General features: G+C 42.6%; 1 protein-coding gene across 15 annotated transcripts in view; it reads right to left on the bottom strand.

Annotated features, from left to right (window-relative positions):
- TTLL5 (tubulin tyrosine ligase like 5) overlaps positions 1-19,477 on the bottom strand; it is a 209,563-nt gene that overhangs the window by 124,131 nt on the left and 65,955 nt on the right. For 9 of the 15 annotated variants that reach the window (XR_013544935.1, XM_020793842.3, XM_020793848.3 and 6 more), the window contains 2 exons: positions 10,586-10,624; positions 1,511-1,567 (listed from right to left, as the gene is read on the bottom strand). The exons of 2 other annotated variants lie outside the window; for them this stretch is intronic. Coding sequence is in view for 12 of the 13 variants with exons in the window: in XM_020793842.3 (XP_020649501.3) it covers positions 1,511-1,567; positions 10,586-10,624 (96 nt within the window). In the remaining variant the exon portion in view is untranslated. The remainder of the gene's footprint in view (positions 1-1,510; positions 1,568-10,585; positions 10,625-19,477) is intronic. 4 more of the 15 variants (XM_020793847.3, XM_078392881.1, XM_078392893.1 and 1 more) reach the window with 1 other exon arrangement.

Raw genomic sequence — 19,477 nt, 5'->3', positions numbered from 1 at the left:
CAGTCAAGTATCTGGCAGTTCTGTAAGCAGTCCTTCTATGGAGGGAATTAGATGATTTTATAAAGTTTGGTCACCAAACTTGCCTAGGTCTTTATTTTATGTCTAAAAATCTTAGTGAAATCCAGCTATTTTGTTTGCTTCGAGGTGTATGCACAAACATTTCCTTTCCTTTGTTGATTAAAAGCAGATACTTTTCAAATCCTAATTCCACATCTTTGAACTAATGGATAAGGGAAGTCATCTGTGAATGATTAAAGGAATGTGTGATATTTTGGCAAATTACTCTTTGCCTAGTTATGGAATTTCTTTAATTATTTTCTGTGCCACATTCCAGGTAGAACTTTTCAGGGTGGCTGACTAAATAGAACATGCATCATCAACACAACAGAAAGAACACCATGATGCTGTAGGAGCAGAGAAAACAACAAACTGCCATGTTAATAAGTCTAAAAATGGATGGCTCAGCAATTAAAGAATGTTTTATTTTCATCTCCTGTAAAGCACAGCACAGAATAAAATAATATTTAACTGTTCAGTGTAAGTCTTGTCATGATGCTTGTAATCTACAGGAACTGGCCAAAATTCAATTTCTATCTCAGTGAAAGACTCGTTTTTCTCTCAAAAACAAAAGGCAAAGAATTCAAAAAGATGGTTTTCTAAGCATCAGAGGGAGTGCTGGATTCTCTGCTGCTCAGAGAATGCTCAGAAAAACACAAGCAGAGGTTGCTTTTCCATACTTTGCTCTTCTAAGGAGATAGATGTTACACTCCATTGTTAGGGGAAAGTTTTTTTAAAAAAATACTTCTTGCTACAACCAAGTATTTGAAGGCTTCCTGTTCAGATGCCACGAGGTATATAGAAAACATGCACTGACATTCTTATGCTGGTGACATTTTGTTTTGAACTCTGTCATTTATACTAAAGCGAAATCAACTCTGATTTCTTTTTAAAAAACATTAATTTTACTTTTTAACAGAAATTCCATGACTGAAGTCTCTAAGCTTTACAAGAGTAGATTGAAAGGCAAAGGCTAGAAAGGGCTGTCCAAGCGCAGCGCAAAGAATGATAGAATCTCCCAGAAGAGAGCAGGCAGTCTGTACTCAGAAGCTGAAAGGAAGCAGATCCCCAAAGAGTTTACAGTTGTTCAACATTCCCTGAAGTGATATATAAAGAAGAAAGGGAGCTAGAAGAAGGGATAAATGCAAACATTACCTCCCTCTACATCAAATGAAATGAAAAATGCTGAGGAAGAACTTATATGCCTCCAGAATTCTGCAAATTCTCTGTGCTCAATGCAGGAAAAGACATCGCCATAATTGTCTCCTTAGGGATTATGCTGTGACCTGTAATTTTTTCTAAATCAGAAACTGTATACTATGTAAGTGGAAAAGGAAAGGAATGTGAAGCTCCAATTTAAAAGGCTTTGAATTTCTGATTAGCAAAAAATCATAGCAAAGCTATGTGTAAAGTCAATGCCAGGAACAGTAAAACTGAGAGGTTACTTTGTTACCTGCAGTCAGAGTTGAGGCATCTAGTGGCAATGTGCCCACTTTGTAAGTCAGAGCCTCTAAAGAGGAAAAAGAACAGGAATTGTGTGATTTCAGATACTGAACCTTTGATTATAGATTATTAACCATATCTCCTGCACCTATTGTACATATCTTACTTAATCTATTTTATGATCCAGCAGGATCAAAGTGTAAGAGTATACAGCTATATATATTATTTAGCCAGGATTAAAACTTATTTCTGAATGACAGGTAGCTTTGATTAATTAAATACTGTATCTGTTAATACTATGTGTCTCACCACCATGCAGCAGCATATAGAGAAGACTGTGGGCAAAATCCTTGTAAATCCTAATCAGTTTTAAGACTATTGCACTTGCCATATGGTGCTTGTTGTTTTCATCTGGGAAACGCCTCAGTTTTACAGTTAATTTATTAAAGTTTTGTATTCCTTATATTCTGCTGGTCACAGATATCTTAGCAAAACCCAATAGCTGACGGCTACCAGCATTCACGATAGAAGCCAAACGGAAGAAAGTTTGGTCATGAAAGTTTGTAGTTTAAAAAATGTGGCAGAGGCAGATATCACATAAATGTATTTGTGTGTGGTTCTCAGTGTCTCCGTCAGAGCTATAATACAGTGAAACATCAATATTTGAACCTATGCAATGAATACTAAGGGGACACTAGCAGCGTACACCTAAGGATTATTTAGCTTTAAAAGTGGATCAATTGATTTTAATTAATAAAAACACAACTTTCACCTGCAACATCAACTATAGGCATTCGGTAACTCCTTACGAAACAACTTTAGTCACTAGGCGATTAATACTCTGTAAGCAGAGAGGAAGCTGGGGCCTCATCTTAAACATCCATGCCTCCAGAGGATATTTAGGCAACTCTTCCCTTCTCAGATCTCCCAAGCGCTTTGAACAGTAATGGGGGGGTGGGGGGGTGAGAATAGATTTTGTTGGCTGGTAAGGTGAGTATGGAAATTGAATAGAGAAAAAGGCTGAACTAGCAGCTAGATGGAGAAAGAGAAAAACCAGGAAGAAATAAAACGGAGATAAGAGGCCTGAAGAAAAAGAGAAGGTGCATGAACATGAGGGTAGAATTGGTTTCCTAACAGTGGTTTCCGGCCCCTACAGAACTTAGTACTCCCACTAGTGGATTATAAAATAATGCTGGTTTATTCTAACATTAGCCAGCAGATAAACCAGATTAAGCAAAGACAACAATGGATGAAACATTTACCTCAAGAAAATGAAGGAAAAACATTCAAATAAAAGCACTCAGGCCATCTGTCCAATCATATAATCAAAACTGCTTCAGAAACAAACAAAACTTAAACTAAAGGTTGTTGTTGTTTAGTTGTTAAGTCATGTCTAACTCTTCGTGACCCCATGGACCAGAGCACACCAGGCCCTCCTGTCTTTCACCGCCTCCTGGAGTTTGGTCAAATTCATGTTGGTAGCTTCAATGACACTGTCCAAACATCTCATCCTCTGTTGTCCCCTTCCCCTCACACTTCCCCAACATCAGGGTCTTTTCCAGGGAGTCTTCTCTTCTCATGAGATGGCCAAAGTATTGGAGCCTCAGCTTCAGGATCTGTCCTTCCAGTGAGCACTCAGGGTTGGTTTCCTTCAGAATGGATAGGTTTGATCTCCTTGCAGTCCAGAGGACTCTCAAGAGTCTCCTCCAGCACCACAATTCTAAAGCATCCATTCTTTGGCGATCAGCCTTCTTTATGGTCCAGCTCTCACTTCCATACATCGCTATTGGAAAAAAGAAAGGTTACTTACCTGTAACCATGGTTCTTCGAGTGGACCTCTGTGAATTCACACATATGGGTTTAGTCTGCGCCTGCGCTGACATTCTCGGAGCATTCTAGAGCTAAAAGTAACAATTTTATGGTGTGATCCCCCATGAGGCACAAGCTCCTCCCACCCAAGATTCCCCTCAGTTCCTGCAATTTGTCCGCCGGGCATGAGAGTTATACAACAATAAGATACCCGTGACGACAGAGGGGAGGATGGGTGGGTAGTGTGAATTCACAGAGGTCCACTCGAAGAACCATGGTTACAGGTAAGTAACCTTTCTTTCTTCTTCGTGGCCTCTGTGAATACACACATATGGGTGACTGGCAAGCTTACTTACTGGCAGGTGGGACGTCACGGTAGGAAGGATGGCATCACATTTCTGCCAAATCTAGTGGTATTGCATGTACCTACGTGTAGCCAGTATTGCTCTGCAAAGGCAGATGGCATGGATCATATTGGTGCACGGTAGACGTCGAGAGTCTCGATTGTACTCTGGATGCAGCCGAGGTAGACAGCACTCCGTGGAGCGAGGCTAAAGCTAATTAGACGGTGACTCGTCTGACCGCTGGCAAGCCATAGATGCAGCCTGGACCATCGATCTAGAGATGGATAGGAAGAAACTAGACTTTTGAAATGAAAAGAATGAAAGCATCAAAAGAGCCTGTCATCTGTTTAGAAGCTCTGGTAGTGTCCAGAGAAAATGCTGGTGAGCATCTTACATAAATATTGTGGAGCATGTGCTCTAAAGGAGATGATGGTGATCTGAAGAATGATGGTAAGATGAAGCATAGATAAACATGAAAATTAGTGGAATACCTCAGGAATGAGACATTAAAGTAGGAAGTCACTTTATCAGGAAAATTGAATAACAGGTGGATCAAATCACAATCCAGCTATTTCGCGCGTTCCCTTGGCAGATATGACAGCCACTAGGAAGGCTGTTCAAAGTAAGTAATTTGGCATTTGAAGAGAAAATGGGCTCGAATGGCGGGCACATGAGTGAATTTAGAAATCTATAGACCATTGAGGAACAATGTGTTTACATGGAGGACGGATGGTACTGAGTCCTGTGAAAAGATGTTTGACCCTAGAGTGAGACAAAAGTCCTACCTACCAGAAAAATCTGGTTAATGTGCAACAATAGCAGATATATAAAATTTTAAAGCATAAACAGAAAGCCAAGTAGGCAACAGTTTGTAAGAAAGTTGGTAAGGTAGTTCTTTGTTTCAGTATATTTAATAAAGATTTATTTATTTACACATCGACATCGAGTTCATGGTTTTTGAGCTCGATCGAGCACTGATGCCAAAGTGGGAGTATTTCCCAGGTTGCCTAGTTCATGGAAGTTAGGAGGTGAGGAACCAGAGGGAACTGACATGTGTCTGTCTATATCGATCTGAGACAGGCAAACTAGGACCAAGTACCTCAAGGAGGTATTTGGATCGCATTTGATTAGGAATGATGGTGATGGAAGATTCTCCGTAGAATGAAATGTATCGGAGGGAAGAGTTATGGCAAATTCCCTGTCCACTGCCATATGAATATGTCCCCAACAGTGTTTCCATCCGCACCTGCACAGGAGCAATAAAACCTGTAGTCGCCGTACGGACCCCAGTGAATACATTGAAGGTCGATACTTTCCAATGGTGATAGAACCGAACTTGCAGTTACTTGGATTAGGGATCCTGTAGTTGGTCAAAAGGAAAAGATACCACTATTGGAGTGGTTTGAGGCTGAGTCTGGATTGCTTTAGCACTGAAACCGTGGAGGCCATGAATTTGGGGAGATGATTGCTAGTAATAATAATTTTTTTTTTTTTAAAGAAAAACATACGCTATAGTACCAGTACAGGTAGATGTCCATATCTCGCAGGGGAAGGTTATTATCAAACTGATGTCCTGTACCATCTGAAAGACCTTGCAAATGTTGAAAAATTGAATGGCAGTGAAACCTTAGGAATTACTGATTAGATAATAGTGTTGAGGCTGGAATCTGAAACTTGCGGTAGAATACACATGAAAAGATTTCTGAGACCAAGGATGGGACGGATGCCTCTGTCCTTTCTATGTATATAATAGCACAGAAGTAGAAGCCATGCATAAGCCAGATGTAGGAACTTGGATTATGACATGTTTGCCCAGGAGGCAAAGGTCTCTTCCTGGAGGATATAGACAAAAAGAGTGAGTCTAACGTTACTCAAAGGGGAACAAAGACAATTATATAACGTAACCTTGAGAGATGTGGTGACATTCTTGTATGAACCAAAATGTCTGGGAGGCTGAAACTCCAGATATGGTTGAAAGGACTATGGGTAGAACTGAAAGAGGGATGAAAGGACTGTCAGCCCATATATAATTTAGCTGTTTTCCTATTCTGTGTAAATAATAATAATATTTCTAGTGTCACCAGTCTAAGACTGAAGAGACTGGTACCATGTAATGGAAGACATTCAATTCTGTCCTATGTGTCCTTGATGAGCCAGTGGTTCGTGACTAGGTGAGCCTTCTATAGATACTAAGGATGCGACAGTAGTTGAAGCCCTTTGCATGTCAAGCAGCAGTCCTGTGTTGCTTTGCTAGAGTCGTGGTCTCAGAGCAAGAATTTCTAAGCTCTGTTTTAATGGATTTCAAGAGAGGTAGAATTTGAGACCAAAACCAGGTAGGCGCCTATTGTGATTGATAGTTGGCCACATGGAACAGAAGTGAATGAAGGGAATAAGTCTCCCTGCCAAAGACATCAATGTTTCCGTATTCTTATTAGTAGGGTTCAGGGAAATCATTTCTCGTTTTGGATAAATTTGTTCTAAGATGATAGAAATGGGACTGGAGTCATCCCAAAATTTCTATGTCATTTCCTCGTACCTTGTACCTGTAATACATTCTTCCTAGAACTTTAATAGGAAGTGGCTTGGTGCAAGCATCCTTTATTAGCTTCAGCATAGTTAGTGTAAGTGCTCAGCTAAGTGATGGCTGTGTCTGGAAAAGGCGGTTCCTCCATTCCCAATAGACGGGATGCTGTGAACCGAGAAGTGAGCTGTGCGAATGAAAAGAAGCACACTGAAGGTGACAGAGGATGATAATGGATCGCATCATATTGGAGGGAGATTAGTTCAAGTAGTGAGATCCGAGCTTATGTCCAGAATTGGCAGATTCGAAGCCAGGACCTGTCGTGCTCGATCATAATGGGCCTTGACACGAGATGGATTGGAATTTGGAAAGCATCTTTTCCTGCCAAAGTGTTATATGGTAGAGAAAAAGAACAAAAATCTTTTCCATGTTGAGGTCGATCCTAATGGGTTCAATGTACATCGAAGATAGTGGCAAAGCTGGTAGCTACGATAGAAGGAAGTCAAACGGACTGACTGGTCAACAACAGAGAAGTAAACAGCCTGCTCAGTTTGCAGTCCTACCAGCAGTTCTGCCGGTCAAGGCACTGCCTCCCCACATGTCTAGGGGCGGCGGCTGGTAACTTTGGGGTTGAGGCGTTTAACGTTCCCGGAACGCCATAGGCTGATGGGAACATCTTCAGGCTCTTGCAGATGTTACAGCACAATGAATGTGTCACCTTCTAGATCCTGAACAGGTTATCAAGAATAACAACCTTTTTCTGGCTAAAAAGCCATACACCAACAAATGGCAGGCCCTAACCTGTCAGTTGCTTAGACACTGGTTTTCAGGCGTATCGAGCAGCAGTGTGCTTGTGATGCACCTGCAACAGTGCCTCCCAGTGATGCGGAAGGCCTGAACTGTAAGCGTGCACTTGAGCTACCTGCAGGGTGGGCAGAACCAAACTCCATAAGTGGTGATAAGCCCTCATGGCAGAGGAGTACGTGGCTACACGGCGACCAAAAACAAATAACAACGCTGACCAAAGAACTCATCTGTTGACAGTAAAGGTGACCATCTGTGACAACTGAGAGGGGTGTAGGAAGATTGGTTGGAAACTCTTCCACCCCCCCCCAGCGACTCATGTGAGTCTCAAACCTGAATGGGTTAACAGCAGGTTTGATTAAGGCTCCAGACATTATGATGACGGAGCCGAGTTCGAGGGAGCACTACATCTGTAAAGTGCATGTGGAGGCATAAAGCTCTCCATAGCCCATGGCTCAGAATGATGCCAGGTAGAGCGGGATGGTGATGGTGGCCGAGAGCTCATAGCTCCTATCCCAAACAAAAGGGACTGGTCCTACGCAACCTTGTCAGTGTGTCAGGACCTACCTGAGGAAAATTATCCAGACTTACCAGACAGCGGCAGGGTTCTCAGGTGGACCCTTGTGAGTCCTTTCCTTATGAGCCTATGCGGGCACTGGCAGCTGAGACAGGGCCGCAGGCTACTTTGTGAGCGAGCCCATTGATAAAGAGGGCTGTTCTGTGTGAAATTAACAGCCACCTGCAGGTGCTGCCCCAGGCAGGAATATCACCGACTAGCAGGGCTAGTGGTGGGAGTTGCTGCAGCCCCCCCCCTTTCAGAGGCAAACTAGGGCTGTCAAATGCTGCCAGAAAGCTTTCGCCTCGGCACCTGGTTTTGGAAATAGCAGCCACGTGAACAAGGCCTCTGATAAATCAGGCCCAATATACCAAACACCCAAGGGCGTTACCCCAGACAGGCAAAGCACTGACATGCAGGGCTAGCCACAGGAGCTGAAGGGGCCCATTGCATCCCCAAAGGGAAACCCAGGCCTTACCTTATGTTGCTGGCACATCTGCAGCCTCGGTGTGCAGTTCCCTCCAGAAGTCGCAGCTACATGAGCAGGCGCACGAAGGAGGGTTGGTGTGCGGCACTCACACACAGAGGCACTTCCCATGTCAGGAGGAATCACTGACAGTCAGGGAAGGTGACCGGGCCAACAGGAGGCCCTTCTTCTCCCAGGGACAGGGCGACAGAGCCCTAACTCCTGCAGGGTCCCTTGAACAAGCCCCTTGAAACAATCATCCATCGATGATTCACCAGCCTCTCTCATGGTTGCTCATAGAGAGGGTGTGGTAAGACATGCCTCCTCCTTTTCACTCTCTTCTCCTCATGAGATAGAGAGACTTAAGCTCCAACTCTGGAACGTCAAATGCCCGCCCTCATGTAGGGCTAAAAGGGCCATGGCCGGACTGGACGGTAGCGCAGTCACTGAATGGCCAGTTGGAGCAGAGAGGCTATCAGGCGATCCCGGAGTCTATGCAGGTAGAGCTGGCACGTCGTCTCCTCAGAGGCAAATTTGCTAGCCTCTGGCGAGGATTCCTCTGTTGATGTAGACTTCGATTTTAAGGACTCCTTGGCATTGTCGGGTCCCCTACTGCGGCCTGCACCTATCTGGGTAAGATGTAGCTTACTCAGGCAGAAAATCATTAATGTGCCTGAGAGTCAAAATGAGTAGGCCGAAAAAGGCGGGAAAGGAGAAAGAAGCAAACAGTTGAAGCGTGTGTGTGTGCAGGGGAGGGGGGGTAAGCCAAATAGCTGGCAAGTGAAAAGAAAACAACTCACGGGGGATCATAGATTAGATAATTGAGAAGGGAAAGAATCCAATTTAGAGGGAATTGATCAATAAGCTAAGGGGAAAAACCCCTGTGGAAATAGCTCTATGCTCTGTAGAACTTTACAGCACGGCGGAAAAAAGGAACTGAGGGGAATCTTGGGTGGGAGGAGCTTGTGCCTCATGGGGGATCACACCATAAAATTGTTACTTTTAGCTCTAGAATGCTCCGAGAATGTCAGCGCAGGCGCAGACTAAACCCATATGTGTGTATTCACAGAGGCCACGAAGAAGAACCATAGCTTTGACTATGCGGACCTCTGTCAGCAAGGTGATGTCTCTGCTTTTTAAGATGCTGTTTAGGTTTGTCATTGCTTTCCTCCCAAGAAGCAGGTGTCTTTTAATTTTGTTGCTGCTGTCCCCATCTGCAGTGATCATGAAGAAAGTAAAATCTGTCACTGCCTCCATATCTTCCCCTTCAATTTGTCAGGTGACAGGACCAGTGGCCATGATCTTAGTTTTTTGATGTTCAGCTTCAGACCATTTTTGGCACTCTCCTTTCCCAATTTTGACCCATTCATTTGTTCCATATCCAGTTTTTAACTGTTGCTTCCTGTCCCACATATAGATTTCCCAGGAAACAGATAAGGTGGTCAGGCACTCCTATTTCTTTAAGAACGTGCCATAGTTTGCTGTGGTCCACACAGTCAAAAGCTTTTGCATAGTCAATGAAGCAGATGTTTTTCTGGAACTCTCTGGCTTTCTCCATAATCCAGCGCATGTTAGCAATTTGGTCTCGAGGTCCTATACCCCTTCGAAATCCAGCTTTTACTTCTGGGAGTTCTCTGTCCACATACTGCTGAAGGCTACCTACCTTGTAGGATTTGGACCATAACCTTGCTAGCATGTGAAATAAGTGTACTGGAGCATTCTTTGGCACTGCCCTTCTTTGGGATTGGGATGTAGACTGATCTTTTCCAATCCTCTGGCGACTGCTGAGTTTTCGATACTTGCTGGCATACTGGGTGTAGCACCTTCACAGCGTCATCTTTTAAGATTCCAAATAGTTCAACTGGAATGCCATCACCTCCACTGGTCTTGTTGTTAGCCATGCTTTCTAAGGCCCACTTGACTTCACTCTCCAGAAGTCTGGTTCAAAATCAACAATCACACTATCTGGGTGTGATTGGACATCCAGGACATCCAGATCTTTCTGGTATAATTCCTCTGTGTATTCTTTCTTTGGTGTCAGTTCTAGAAAGTGTTGTAAGTCTTCATAGAATTGGTCAATTTCGGCCTCTTCAGCATCGGTGGTTGGATTACTCGGATTGTATCCCAGTACAGCTTTTCCCACTCTTTTGTTGACCATGAGGGCTACTCCATTTCTTCTACGGGATTCTTGCCCGCAATAGTCCGTCTTGGGTGTCCCTGCACGGCATAACACACAGCTTCTCTGAATTACTCAAGCCCCTTTGCCACGACAAGGCAGCAATCTGTGAAGGGGGATTGAAGGTACTGCTCTTTTAAGTGACATTCTCAATACCTTAGTAATTTTTAGGAATGCTGCACCAGAGTTTACACAATTTTCACCTGAAGACAAATTTTTGGTTAAATTGGAACAGAGTGAACAGCCGTCAAACCAGCTTATATAATACTATTCATTGAGAGTCTTTTACAAGAGAACAAGGCTTTTTCCTGACATAAGAAGCCATGTTTCAACCCTAAAATAACAACTTCATGATACAAATTTTAATATTGGCTATTATGCTTTAATAGCTTTAATACAAGGTGCTTACCGAGTCTGCCTAGGAATCAGACCTCTTCTTGGACCTCCTCTGGAAAGAAAGAAAAAGATTCTGATGAAACCACAAAAAAAATCAAAGAAATAAAGAGCTACAAATGGATTATAATGTTGGAAAACTTGAGTGCCATTTGAAGTAAAGTAGTGCTGCCTTGGGTCAGAATAATATCTACCTAGTGCAATTATCAGATGCTGGAGATCAGCAGTAAGAAAACAGGGCAAAGGCTAATAGAATTTTGTCAAGAGAACAAACTGGTCATCACAAATACTCTTTTTCAACAACACAAGAGGAGGCTCTACAAATGGACATCACCAGATGGGCAATACCGAAATCACATTGATTATGTTCTCTGCAGCCAAAGATGGAGAAGCTCTATAAAGTCAGCAAAAACAAGACCTGGGGCTGATTGTGGCTCTGATCATCAGCTTCTTATAGCAAAATTCATACTTAAACTGAAGAAAGTAGGAAAAACCACTGGGGTAGGCAGGTATAAAGGTAAAGGTAAAGGTTCCCCTTGACAATTTGTCCAGTTGTGTCCAACCCTAGGGGGCAGTGCTAATCTCCATTTCCAACCCATAGAGCCAGCGTCTGTCCAAAGACAATCTTCAGTAGTCATGTGGCCAGCGCGACTAGACATGAAATGTCATGTCAGGTATAATCTAAACCAAATCCCTTATGAGTACACAGTGGAAGTGAAGAACAGATTTAAGGAACTAGTTTTGGTGGACAGAGTGCCTGAAGAACTATGGCTGGAGGCTTGTAACATTGTACAGGAGGCAGCAAAAAACCATCCCAAAGAAAAGGAAATGCAAGAAAGCAAAGTGGCTGTCCAACGAGGCCTTACAAATAGCAGAGAAGAGAAGGGAAACCAAATGCAAGGGAGATAGAGAAAGTTACAGAAAATTAAATGCAGACTTCCAAAGAATAGCAAGGAGAGACAAGAGGGCCTTCTTAAATGAACAGTGCAAAGAAACAGAGGAAAATAATAGAAAGGGACAAACCAGAGATCTGTTCAAGAAGACTGGAGATATTAAATGAACATTTTGTGCAAAGAATGACAGGATAAAGGACAAAAATGGGAGGGACCTAACAGAAGTAGAAGACAGCAAAAATACACAGAGAAATTATACCAGAAAGATCTGGCTGTCCTGGACAACCCAGATAATGTGGTTGTTGACCTTGAGCCAGACATCCTGGAAAGTGAAGTCAAATGGGCCTTAGAAAGCTTGGCTAACAACAAGGCCAGTGGAGGTGATGGCATTCCAGTGGAACTATTTACAATCTTAAAAGATGACGCTGTTAAGGTGCTACACTCGATATGCCAGCAAGTTTAGAAAACTGAACAGTGGCCAGAGGACTGGAAAAGATCAGTCTACATCCCAATCCCAAAGAAGGGCAGTGCCAAAGAATGCTCCAACTACTGTACAATTGCACTCATTTCACACGCTAGCAAGGTTATGCTCATAATCCTACAAGGTAGGCTTCAGCAGTATGTGGACCGAGAACTCCCAGAAGTACAAGCTGGATTTCGAAGAGGCAGAGGAACCAAATTGCTAACATGCGCTGGATTATGGAGAAAGCTAGAGAGTTGCAGAAAAACATCTACTTCTGCTTCATTGACTACACAAAAGCCTTTAACTGTGTGGACCAAAGCAAACTACGGCAAGTTCTTAAAGAAATGGGAGTGCCTGATCACCTTATCTACGTCTTGAAAAATCTATATGTGGGACAGGAAGCAAGAGAACTGGGTATGGAACAACTGATTGGTTCAAAATTGGGGAAGGAGTACAACAAGGCTGTATATTGTCTCCCTGCTTATTTAACTTATATGCAGAATCCATCATGCAAAAGGCTCTACTGGAGGAATCCCAAACCGGAATTAAGATTGCCAGAAGAAATATCAATAACCTCTGATATGCAGACGATACCACTCTGATGGCAGAAAGTGAGGAGGAATTAAAGAACCTCTTAATCAGGGTGAAAAAGGAGAGTGAAAAAAATGATATGAAGCTCAACATTCCCCCCCCCCCCGCAAAAAAAGATCATGGCCACTGGTCCCATCACCTCCAAGCAAATAGAAGGGGAAGATATGGAGGCAGTGACAGATTTACTTTCTTGGGCTCCATGATCACTGCAGATTATTTATTTATTTATTTATTTATTTATTTATTTATTTATTTATTTATTTATTTAGTTAGTTAGTTAGTTAGTTAGTTAGTTAGTTAGTTAGTATTTATTTATTTATTTATTTATTTATTTATTTATTTATTTATTTATTTGATTTATATCCCGCCCATTTGGTCTATACGACCACTCTGAGTGGCTTCCAGTATAACATATATACACAATAAAATAACACAGAAGTATTACATGAGACAATCAGTGACAAATACAATACAAAATAGAGTAAGTAGTAAGTAAAGAAAGAATAAAAGATGGGGACAGCAGCCCTGAAATTAAAAGACACCTTCTTATTGGGAGGAAAGGAATGACAATCCTAAACAGCATCTTAAAAATCAGAGACATCACCTTGACGACAAAGGTCCACGTAGTTAAAACTATGGTTTTTCCAGTAGCAATGTATGGAAGGGAGAGCTGGACCATAAAGAAGGCTGATCGCCAAAGAATGGATGCTTTAGAATTGTGGGGCTGGAGGAGCCTCTTGAGAGTCCCCTAGACTGTAAGGAAATCAAACCTATCCATTTTGAAGGAAATCAACCCTGAGTGCTCACTGGAAGGACAGATTTTGAAGCTGAGGCTCCAATACTTTGGCCATCGCATGAGAAGAGAAGACTCCATGGAAAAGACCTTGACATTTGGGAAGTGTAAAGGCCAGAGGAGAAGGGGACGACAGGATGAGATGGCTGGACAGTGTCATCAAATTACCAAAATGAATTTGACCCAACTCTGGGACACAGTGGAAGATAGGCGGGCCTGGCATGCTCTGGTCCATGGGGTCACAAAGAGTCGGACATGACTTAATGACTAAACAACAACAAAAAAAGTGTAACATTCTGCTTCCATTAGCAGAAAACCAGGCACACCACTGCTGGAAGGCTCCTTAAAGTGCACAATTGCTCCTAGTTCATTGTCAGAGGAAATTTTTTTAAAAAAATAAGAAGTAACTCTCATTAACCCCTGTTGGCATAGGCAATGGTAAAGGTCTATAAGCACTGTAGTCCAGAACATTTGGAAGGTGAATGTTTTCTTACTACTGTACTTATCTTCAGGAAAATAATGCTTCCATGTGGAAATTCTACTTCGTTACTTTAGTAAATAGACACTTCTCCAACAGGTAGTTTAACCATTTTAAAGCTACATAAACTAAAATACACGACCATGTCTTGTGGCACAGAATGCCAAATTGATACACTCTGTGAAACAATACTGTCTTTCTTGAAAGAAGCACAAAACAACAACATAGGTCACGCTTTTCTCACACATGTAAATGTAATTTCTAGGCTAGCAAGACTATGTGACTTTCAGTTATTACTCTACAGAAAATGCTTTCAAAGGAAAATAGTCTATCAGGGAAAATGGAAACTGGCTCCACTATGCCCTCATCTAGTCACCTTCTGCCTGCCTCCTTAATTTAGAACTAATTCAGGGGATAGTGCTGGCTGTTAGCTTCCTCTATAGAAAGTCTCCTCAGGCTTGTCTTTATGGAACTTATAAGATCCTCCCTACAAAAATTCACAAGCACATTTTATGGTATTTTTCTAGCCCCAAAACATTATTATTTAGCTTTGTTGTTGTTGTTGTTTTAAATTCCACCAGCAGTATAGTGTTGATGTTCTGTTTGTTTGTACAGGAAATTATTCATAAGCACAGGAGAGGGACAATCAGTGACCAATAAGGTACTCAAGAAGACACAGGAGGGTCTCTAACAAATTATCTAATAGATTGCTGCATGGTCTGAATGGACAGCCATCATTTGGGCAAAGTGCAGTTACATGTCGAAATACTCTTGGGTTTGCATCAGGTTCAGCAAGTTTGAAATCGATCTAAAAATATCCATTTACATAACATGCAGCTGAGTGTGCATGGTTTTGGCCAGGAAGCATGTGGTTTTTCTGTTTGGAAAGAGTTTTTTAAACAGTCACAAAGGGATTGTTTATTTTAACTCGATTATGAATGCAATTTATTTTGAATCATTTCTCCATGTGTGCTCACCTGTGTTACAGTCAAAGCCGTAAATAAGCTGCCACTAATGCCATGAATCTGGTGAAAATTCATGTTGCTACAGATAGACCAAAAGGAAATTACAAATCTTCCAACTTTGTGCAAAACACAGAAGGCGATAATGGCATGAATGAATAGAAATATGAAAGTGCATGCCTTTAGGTCTATTACTGGAAACCACTTATTTCCTGCAGAGGAAAAATCTCTGATAATACTTCTTTTTGAAATTTCTTAGTATTAATCTTCAGAGGTGACACCTCTAAAGTCTGAGATAGGTCTGATCTCGATCTTTCGTGGGAACTGTGAAATATCAGAAGCATTATTCTTGTCAAGGATGGATTAACCTTTTGCCATCCTTTTGAAGCAATATAGAGATCTTCTTAAGAATTTTCAAAGGTGTAGTTGCTTTAAACCTCCCCAGTGGGGCCTGGGGTGTGAATTTTATGGCATACCTATAGACTATGACGAGTGATGATGTTTCAGTGATTGAGATTGAGATATGGTGCTAAAAAATACCCTGAAAGTGGAAAATAATAATTAATATAGAAACGTCCTTTAAAGGAACCAGCTCTTTGTATCTCTTGGAATCAAGTGTGCTGCACAATGTTGTTTTAGACAAGCATGAGAAATCCAGTATTTACATTGCTGTTCATGACACTGTGAAGATCAATGTTTAGAAGACTGAGACTGTTTGCAGAGACTTAGTTCTATTGAAATTCGGTGCTTTGTGACAATTCAGTTTACAGTATATTGTTTAGACTGTTGCTATTGTTGAGAACCCATGCTCACCTTTCATAATTCTAAACATTTGTTTCATCACCTCATGAGTGTGGGCACTGAAGATGTCTTCACCATAAAAGCTAAATCCTCCATAGAAGTTTTAGTATCAGCTGACATCCCTGCAGACCTTAGCCAAGGATGATGTCCTAATGCAACTGCCACTAAATCGCCTTTGATGAGTAATTTGTGACAACAGGCACGATGAATTTGTTGAGCTACAAGAGTAGTGCCTCTCTCATAAATGAAAGAGCAAAGAGCCTATGATCTTCTGGCAATGCTGCTAAAAGAGGTTTAATCTTTTCCCTTAAGAACTGCTGGTAGTGACTGTCTCTCAAGCTTAAAGCAGTGGAGAAATAAAACCTGTTGCCCATTAATCTAATTTTCTTCCCTTCTTATTCATAGAAAGCGATTTCCCTTTGATTGTTGCTTGGGTCACTTCCACAACTATAGAAATGGATGCTGAATACTGATAGAGAAAAACTGTTTTGTTTAAAGATTTTTAGTTGTCCTGGACATTGGCAGCATCATAGCTGGTTTAACCCATAACTGTTTAATGAAATCAGATAAAGCCAAAGCTTGGTGACAGGGTTTTCCAAATTCTATTAAACCTGGCAAGTTGCCTTTAACTCTAACTAAAGAGATGCTACCAATAATCTGCTCTGTGTAAAATGATGTATCATCAAATTATGACAAAGGGGCAAGATCACCAATCTCTCGGTCTGGCAACCAGTGATCATATAGAAGCTGATAAATCATCAGTTTCATGATGATTCAGGGATGCAAGAATGAGATCTAACTTCTAAATATCAACTTAGACCAAAGGACTTATGGAAACCTGGTGCAGGGGTCTCCCCTGATATTGAGGGAAATACATACTATTTTGCTGTATTTCCTGTTGGAGTACTTCAACAAAGATTGTATTTGAATTTCTCATTCTTTTGTTCCAAAATGTCTGTTGGAGAGCACTGAACAATAGCCCCGAAGTCAACGTTGAAGGTTCCATAAGAAGAAGAGAGAAAGCCAGAAATAGCTACAGTCTTGTTCTTTTGTTCCTTAGGTTTGTCCAAATCTGGAGAAGCCAAATACTTCCTTGCAGGTACTTTTTGGTTTGGATAACAAATTGAACTCAGTATAAATAACAAGAATTGACTGACATCAATACCAAAGATGCTGACACTGAAGCCACTGATATTGCTACTGAGAGTAAATCTTGGCTTTCAGAAGAAGTTCACTGTAGGGCTGCCATAAGACATCTCTTTGCTTTATCAACTGACGCCAAAGCAGTATGCTGTGACTTCTGTCTGCTACCAAATATGCCTGACAGCAATTCTGCCAAAGGTAGTGTCAGATTGATCCCCTGTTCCTCCAGACTGCCGTCCAACCTCTGAAAATTGAGCATGCCCACATAGGAGAAGATAAGGACTTTGTATGTCCCCCTGACAGGGGTATTCTCCCTTTGATTATTACTTAAAGAAGGCTATGGAGAACATAAGCATAAAGAAAAAAGAAACCCCATACTAAGATTTTTTTTTTTTAAGTAAGAATGAAAAATAGACAAAAACAGAAAACAATTACAGAGGACCCTCGACTTAAGAAGATCCCTACTTACGGAAAGTTCGAGGTACGAAAAGCTCCAGCCGCAAAATTTTTGTTCAACTTGCGGCCAGAGCTTCAACCTACAAAAGGCAGGAGGAAAGGACGGGAAATTCAAAGCAGCCCCCGCTGCCCTCTTGTCTCCTGTCCCCAGTGCCCTTTGCCTCCTGTGGAGAGGTGGCAGAGGGCAGTGGGGACAGGAGACAGAGGGCAGCGGGAGCAGCTTTCGAAGCTTTCAGCTTGCAAGCCGGAAGCCGCTCCGCGCCCGCTACCGGCTTTCGGGGCTTAGAAAGAGACAAGAGGGCAGTGGGTGCAGCTTTCTAAGCCCCGAAAGCCTAAAGCCGATCCACCCGAAAGCCACTCCACCCCGAAAGCTGGCAGTGGGCACAGAGTGGCTTTTGGCTTCCCAGGCTTCCAAAGCTGTACCCGCTGCCCTCTGTCTCCTATCCCTGGTGCCCTCTGCCTCCTGACCTCACGGGGATGGGAGGCAGAGGACAGTGGGGACAGAAGGCAGAGGCCAGCGGGTGCAGCTTTGGAAGCCTGAGGTTTTTTTCTTTGGCTGGGATGGATTAAATGGTTTTCAATGCATTCCTATGGGAAATGGACCCTCGGCCTACGGAATTTTTGAGCTGCAGCCACAGTTCCAATACGGATTAACTCCTAAATCGAGGGTCCACTGTACTGGCTAACAATACAGTATCTGATCTTGAAAACTCATTTTGTTGCTGATCACTCAATGGACAAAAAGCAACTGAGGTGAAATCATCAGGGATTGCAGTGACACAAACATTTGGAAAGTGGGTCAATGTTCCCACCAAGAGGCTACAATATCCTGAATTAGGTTCTGTACAGGTGCAAGAAGTGTCAGTTAGAGACCACAGAGGACTAATAGATACTGCTATGTATGTTCCCTGGAATTTACTGGAAAATACAGACAAATTCAGGCTGAAGGAGAGAGTGAGGCAAGATTTCAGTTTAATTATATTTTATGTAATGTATGAAAACTTAGAATATCTAGCAGCGTCATTAGTCTAGAGGGGAATCGAGGTGGGGGTGGAGAGACCACAAAATACCTAGCAAAAGGACTTATATACAAGAGTAGTTGGCACTCCCTATCATGTCACTGGGTTGTCAGTTAACATCAGGTAGAGTAAGTAGAGACTCACAGTGAATCTGAGGGAACAGGAAGGGGGGAGGGCGTTGGAGAGGGCAGCCATTGAGGTGGTGCTATGTAGGGGAAGGAATGGCGGGGGGGTAGAACATGCCCACATAGGAGAAGAGAGGTTAGATATCTTACATCTATCCCCTCTTCTAGTTCTACCCCCAACCAGATGGTATCAGGTGACCATATCAGCAAACCCTAACGTCACACGGTGCTGTTGATGAATGCCAGGTTGGTACAAAATAAGACTGTCCTCATCCATGATGTAATTCTGGATGGGGGTGCTCACTTGGTATTACTGAGACCTGGATGGGAGAGGAAGGTTGTGTTCCTCTCTCCCAGCTGTGCCCGCCTGGGTACTTGGTCCAGCACCAATGTCGCTCGGAGGGTCGGGGAGGGGGAGTTGCTATAGTCTACAGGAGTTATATCTCCTTGACCAGGCGTCCTATTCCTTTGAGAATAGGTCTTGAGGGCCTGTATTGTGTGTTGGGCTTACGAGACAGATTGAGGATGCTGTTGATGTACCGCCCACGCTGCTGTGTACCAATAATCTCCCTGCCTGAGCTGAGGGAGATAGTCTTGGACCTTGTGTTGAGGACTCCCAGGCTGTTGGTGCTGGGGGAGCTCAACATCTATGCTGAAGCTGCCTTGACTAGGGAAGCTCAGAACTTCATGGCCACCATGAAAACCATGGGGTTGTCTCAATGTTTCATCGGCCCGACACATGAGAAGGGCCATACTTTGGACCTGGTTTTCTCAACAGGACTGGAATATGGTGGTTTGGATGTGGAGGGGCTTGTTGTGACCCCATTGTCATAGTCAGACCACTTCCTGGTCAATTTTAGTGTATTATTTATTTATTTATTTATTTATTTATTTAATTTATATGCCGCCCACACTACCCAAAGGTCTCTTGGGTATTATTAGCTTCTTCTCTCCTCTGCAAGGGTGGGGGGATCTATTAAGATAATCCACCCTCAGAGACTAATGGATACAGATGGTTTGCTGAATGCTCTGGGGAATTATCCATCTGGCCGCCCTATGGAATAGGGAGATGACCAAGGTGGTTGACACAATTGCACCTAAGCACCCTCTCCCTGCACGCAGAGCCCAGACAGCTCCTTGGTATACTTCTGAACCATGAGCTATGAAGTGAGAGGGGAGACAGC

This window comes from Pogona vitticeps, chromosome 1 (genome assembly GCF_051106095.1).
Source record: "Pogona vitticeps strain Pit_001003342236 chromosome 1, PviZW2.1, whole genome shotgun sequence".
Lineage (NCBI taxonomy): Eukaryota > Metazoa > Chordata > Lepidosauria > Squamata > Agamidae > Pogona > Pogona vitticeps.
This window is presented reverse-complemented; position numbering and strand designations above follow the sequence as displayed.